The following is a 6,577-nucleotide window of genomic DNA, read 5'->3' on the forward strand; positions in this document are numbered from 1 at the left end:
TCACTATGTTTCTAAATTGTTTTCTCTAGACTAGCAGTTATTAATATACCGGCTAGTAAGTTTTTCTGTTTTAATTTAGTAAGGGTTTCCCTATTTTGGTTTAAAATTTTATTTTTGGTTTTATTTCCTTGGGATCAGAGAATAGAGCCTTAAATATATGTTAAAGTTTTTCTTTGCAGTTAAGTAAATGGTAAATTTTTTTGTCAATGTCCTTGGAAACTTGAGTTGTATTCTTTTGAAATGTTCGAAGTTTATATCTACTTATTTTATTAATGAGGTGCAAAAAGATTGAGTTAAAACCTGTAAAATCCACCTTTATTTCAATAACAGTTTTTGTTTGATACTGTATAGTTATTCAGACCATGAAGACTCATTACCTTGAGTCTTTACTTTTAATTATGCATTTCCTCAATAGAAAATAATCTCCTTTATCCATTTTTTGCCCTGAATTATCAGCTTATTAATTATTCATATTTAATCGATTTTTTGTTAATATTTCACCACACATTTAATTTTCAAGCTGTTATGCACAAATGTCATTTTTCATTATTTTTGACCGTAGCCATCCTAATAGATGTGAACTGGCATCTCGCCATGGCCTTCTTCCCTGATGTAATTTTATAGGGCTTCTACCTTTTCACTTCATTTTCTGTATATTCATCCTTGAATAAACAATTTCTGACATGCATTAGATTTTTCTCCTTAGTTTACAGGTTGTGTCCCGTTTTGATCTTCATGTGCTTTCCCTGGGCAGGTGCGAGTGGGAGCTCTGGCCCTGTGTTCTGCTGTCCTTTGGCCAGCCATGTCATGGGCTGTGGCAGCATATCCAGGGTGTATTTTGGTCGTATTGTTTTGACTTGCAAGTTAGTCTACTATATATTAACGTTCTCTTTGTATCTTAGTGTGCCTTTCAATTTAAAAGATATCAAATCTGTTGAAGTAGTAAGTTATCTAGAAATTTATGATGGCAGAACATTTTCCCTTGAAACAACCTTATTCCTTAAAAAAGAGAGAGCTCATACAGTTTGATATTGTTTTTTAATCCTTTGACTTTCCGTGTTTCATCTCTTTAGTAATTTTGGGGTCATTTTGAGGGCAGGGATCATTTCTCTTGTACTAATGTGTTTTTTACCATTATACACACCACTGTTTAAGCATACGGTAAGCCTAATAAATACCTGATGAGAGATTTATATGCACATGTTCAAAGTGGGAGCGATCAAGCACAGGAAACTGAGAGAAATGTACGGTTCATTAAGCTTTTGTATTTTATTTTTATTCATTATTAGAAGTCATATTAAATACTTAAAATTGTTAGTTTTTAAAAATTTTGAGGTGTGCTTAATCTTTTGTACTTTTTAAATTATCTCAGCAGGTATTGACTATTATAGAGAGGAAAAAAATTGTGTTCGGTTTGTTTTTGTTATTTAATGGTAATATTTTAACTTGCTCTCTATGACATTTTAACTTGCTCTCTATGACTAGCCCCTAAAATTGGTCATTTTCCTGTTTGGTGTTTCAATACTTGCAGAAAGAGAAACTGCTCGTGATGTTGGGGTCCCTTGGAGAAACCATGAGCTACCATAAAAGCAGTGGGAGCCTGGACCAGCCCGCAGCAGTGCTGGTGCACCACAGGATGGCCTTTGTCAGCACTTCGCTGTTGGCCGTGCGGCTTCTGCAGACGCTCCTCCCCGTGGAAAAGGTGAGGCGGGGTGCTGCTTGCTTGTGGTCGCTTACTGAGCGTCACAGGTAAGCGATCTTCTGCAAAGCGATCTTGTCATCATCTCATGCTGTACCAAGGTCATATTGGAAATGTAGAAATGGTTGAACGGATAACATTTTTGACGTGAAATAGAGCATCACTAGCCTGTCAGAGGCAAATCGATATCTGTAATTTTGGGATAGTTCTTTTAAATATATAACTTGGAAGTTCATTAGAACAGTAAATGAGATCATTGAAGAGATTGTAATTAAGGTATTGGTTTATAAATAGTTGTAATTGCTTTAATTGATTAACTAAGAACTTTAAAATAAGATCTAAACAAAAACGCTATTCCATTCCTGTTAAATTTCTCCTTTAGTTTATATGAATACAAATTTACGCTGCCCTCTGCCTGTTGCTAGCCCACTAAAAATCGAAGTAGAATTTGGACCCTGAAATTTTCTGCTTGAAAGTGTTTTTTAAATATTTGAGTTGCCACTTATCAAATATGTAATTTGGAAGTTGAATTTTTAATTCTTTTCATTTTTTAATTGATACACAGAATCCTATCACGAAGGTAGAATCATTAAAAAAAAAAATAACCTAAACAAATCTAACAGTTCTTTCAGTTTAATCAATTGATTTAGGGTTGTAAAACATATTTTATTTGGGCCTATTGATTTTATACTAATTAAGAGTCAGTCTTTTTAAGTATTGTGTTGAATTTCCCTTTTCCTCTCTAAAATACAAAGAAAACCAAATAAAAATGAATTTCCGTTCAAATCGTTCTTCAGTTATACTTGATTTAGTGTTGTTCAGTTCAATATGTAGTTGCTGAGCCCTGGATTCAGCCACGGCGGGGAAGTGGTCCTCAGGAGTTTATTGTGTTACTTTGGAGATTTGTGTGCACATGTACAAAATACTGAGAGAAAAAGGCCTCATGCCTTAGTTCAGTAGCCGGGGTATAAACAAGATGGAAGTAACTCTGAGTACGGATGTGGGGAATAAGAAAGAATCCTGTATCCCAGCCTTTGGGAAAGGGTCGAAATTTGGCTTTGAGATATTCTGGGCATAGAAAAATTGCACTGAAATCGATGATGTGTTTGGGAATAGAATTTTCTTTGAAAAAGCATAGACTTCGTGACAGAATTACTAAAAAAGTCAAACTACATTAAGGTTATATAGTCTACCATGTTTATTTAAAAAATGTTTTTTAAGAAAGTCAAAAAAGTTTTTTTTTTAAATTTATCAAGGCAAGCCACTTTCTACCAGAGCCGATGTCAGCGGCACTATTTCTGGTTTCTTTGGACATGCCTATTTCTTTGGAGTATCCAAATATCCATGATGCTGTGGTGGCCTATTTGGAACAGCAGAATTCTGAAAACTACAGCATTTATAAACGAACTGCAGAGGCCGCTTACTCCATCGAATGTGCCTGTAACTTCCTGTCTGATGTTGGGAAGGAGGTAAAAAGTTTTGTTAATATCTCTTTTAAATTTATTTGATAAAATGGAGAATCTAACCTACATTTTTCAAATTGATGGACAGATAATTGTTGAATTGTTAGAGGTGGGATTCATTATTACTGAGCAGGTCAATTCTCAGATGCAAGTGAGGATACGGTTTGTGATAAGTAAAAATGAAGACTTTGGATTACTGAGTGGTGTGCACTCGTGAGGCCAGTGGTATGAAAAAAAAGCAGTGATTCTTATCAGTACCTTAATGTTTAACAGTGAGTTTTCCTCTTCGAAATGGTTTACTGGGTCTGAACAGAGTGGCAAATGACAAAGCAGAATTTAAGAGCCCTCGCTTGCTTGTAGGCCCTCCTTGCCTTGGATATTTTACTGACCCTTATTTGCTCACACTGAGAGCCTGATTTCTTAAATTAGTTAAATGAACGAGATGGTAAGGCAGTAAGATGACTTCAGGTGCAGTGTCTTAGCAATGATTGTTCTTTATTCCTGTTAGAGATACTATTAGGTTATTATTTAGTATGTTATTAATGAAAGGGTTCGTGAGTCTTAAAATAGAGGCATTGACTACAATAGTTGTTTACTGTCTGAAAATCCCAAAATGAGTCCTAAATCTCTTGAAAAATTAGGGGCAAAAATTCTTACTCCTCTTGGCCTCTATCGTGGAGTCTGTTCGAACCTTGTATTCTAATTTTCCTTTATTTACTCACTGTTTTTTTTTTCCCCGTTCCCCCCCACATCTTGATGCTACTATCTTCTTATTTTCTTCGTGATAGAAATTTGAATCGTCTTTAGGCTGGGTTATTACTGTGGCATTCCCCAGCATCAGTTAACTGATGATCCTCACATTCTCAGACGTGTCGGGATGTTAGAGGAGACGTGGGCCATGGACCCCTGAGCCCTGCCCTGAGCTGCAGCCAGGAGGGAGATAGGGCTGCACACACGTCACCAGAGGGGCAGGCCACTCAGTTGTACTTTTAAACCTACTTATAGGTAAACAATAGACAGGCTCATGTGCCACTGAGCTAGGGATTTTTCCCACATTTTTTTTCCTTTTTAGCTTGTTTGTTGAGAAAGGACTTAAGCATGTGAGCAATCTCAGGGTCTCTGAATGATCTAATTTCTTAAGCCTACTTAGTTAGCTGTAGAGAATTTTGTTGTGCATGAACCTGACATTTACCATTTCATTTTTCTTTTTTAGGGAGAGAAGAATTTCTTAGAATTAATGGAGCTGGCAGACCAAGCCTTGCGTAGCTTTGCATATCATCAGCATTTCCCCCTAGTGAAGGAGATCATCTGCGTTTGTTCAAAGATGTAATCTTTTCTTCCTTAATGTGATTACATGCTCTCGATGCATGTGGCTGGGGATCCGTCTGTCCAGGGAGCCGACTTAAGCTATTTGTGAATTTTTGACTGAGTTGATTGTTGGTGACTAACCCCCGCATTGTTCAGGGGTCAACAGTGTGTGTGTGTGTTTAGGATCAATGAAAACAACTGGTCTTAAATCTTATTATATTTTAGTTTAAGATTATATGTTTCTGACCTTTGAACTGTTTATGTACAGCTGTATCAGGACAGTTAACTGTTTTATTCAAGAGTAAACTTTAAAAATGTCATTCCTATAATCAAAGTGAATTATCCTTGGATTTTTATACATTTGTTTTGGTATTCATTATAATCAAGTATTCAAGCATATTTGAATATCTTTAAAGTTTTAATTGATAACTTAAATTGAGTTTTTTTTTAATGTAAGTTTTATTACTTCCTACCTTTTTTCTATATGAATTTTTGGAAAACAATGTGTTAGTTAATTTACTTGGGGGACGTTGGCACAGATTCCTGTTAGAACTTAATATTTTCATTGCTTTTGGAAGAAGTAAATTTCATGGTGATAAATATCAATTAAGTATGTGTATTATTATTTATTTTTCACCTCACGTAATTGGTATTTTTTCGTGGTAACATTTAAAATATGCTCTTTTAAGAAATATCAAATGTACAGTACACATTACTAACCATAGTCACCATGCAGTATACTAGATCTCCAGAAGAGATTTATCTTGCATAACTGAAATGTCGCACCCTGAGACCAAAAATGTCCCCATCCCCCTTCCCCCGACCCCCTGCCCTGGCAGTTACCATTTTACTCTCTGCTTCTGTGGATGTGACTGTTTTAGATCCACATATAAGTGAAATTATGCATCATTTATCTTTCTGTGTCTGGCTTATTTCACTTGGCACTTTGTCCTTTGGGTTCATTCATGTCACAAATAGACTTACATTTTTTTTTTTTTAACGACTGAATACTTTTCCCTTGTATGTATATACCTTGTATATACGTTTTCTTTCGTCTTTCATCCATGGATGGATACTTGGGTGGCTTCCCTGTTTTGGCATTGTGAATAATGCTGGAATTAACCTAGAAGTGCAGATATTTTTTTCAAGATACCGATATCATTTATTTTGGATATATACCCAGAAGCGGAATTGCTAGATCATATGGTAGTTCTATTTTTAGTTTTTTGAGGAACCTCCATATGTTTTCCATGGCTGTACCAATTTACATTCAAATATGGCTTTTTAAGGACTTTTTTTTTTGTTCCCTTTTGGGGAATTATTCTCTGCCTTGAAACAAGTTGTGCTTGGGTAAATACTAATATTAGGTGAGTTAAATAAGATCCCAGTTGGAGGAATTGGGATGAAACGAAATTCCTTCCACTGTGCTTTTCGTCCTCTTTCGTTCAGTCGCTCCCTTGCCTTAGACGCCTTACACGCTTTATCTCTTCACCAGCTGGAAGTCTGCACAAGCCAGTCCGTTATCACAAGGAGAAAGTCAGAAGGTGCTTCTACGTCTGTTGTCTCATCCATTGCTACAAGTGAAAGTTGAGACTTACCACTGCTGTCTCGAAATTGTTAAGGTGACTTTTTTGTTTTTTAATTGGGGGGAGAACTAACATTGAATTCTCTTCTTATAACTCTAAAATGGAATTATTTGACCTTTTGGATGAGATATAAGATATAATTGCCATGAAAATAGATGGCAATTATTAGTCAACTCTTAAGAAATTTGTACCGTTCATTTCCCTTAACTTAGTAATTCTAGCAATTGAATTGCTTTATTAGAAGTTTTCTTAAGAGTTGCATTTATATTGTTTTATTTAATGATGGAAAAATTGTGAGGAAAAGTTGACTTCTACCAGGTGTTCAAAAGTGATCTCTATGCTCAGGAAAAGTTTTAGGTTGTTAGGGCTTAAATTTTATAGTGTCAGGTCTGTTTTCTTAGTAATATATATTTTTTTCTTTTAAAATGTATTTGTCTTTTATGTTTGTAAAATACAGAATATTTCATTCTAGAGTAGTACATAGAATATTAACTATTTCAATACTGAAAAGAACGTCGTAC

The 6,577-nt window shown here is 35.3% G+C and overlaps 1 protein-coding gene across 1 annotated transcript in view; it reads left to right on the top strand.

Moving 5' to 3' along the window:
* RTTN (rotatin) overlaps positions 1–6,577 on the top strand; it is a 130,658-nt gene that overhangs the window by 20,576 nt on the left and 103,505 nt on the right. Inside the window, exons 11-14 of the mRNA XM_023534106.1 lie at positions 1,532–1,702; positions 2,956–3,168; positions 4,376–4,488; positions 5,966–6,092. Coding sequence (XP_023389874.1) covers positions 1,532–1,702; positions 2,956–3,168; positions 4,376–4,488; positions 5,966–6,092 — 624 coding nt within the window. The remainder of the gene's footprint in view (positions 1–1,531; positions 1,703–2,955; positions 3,169–4,375; positions 4,489–5,965; positions 6,093–6,577) is intronic.

The sequence above is a fragment of the Pteropus vampyrus genome, unplaced genomic scaffold, assembly GCF_000151845.1.
Source record: "Pteropus vampyrus isolate Shadow unplaced genomic scaffold, Pvam_2.0 Scaffold119, whole genome shotgun sequence".
Classification (NCBI taxonomy): Eukaryota; Metazoa; Chordata; class Mammalia; order Chiroptera; family Pteropodidae; genus Pteropus; species Pteropus vampyrus.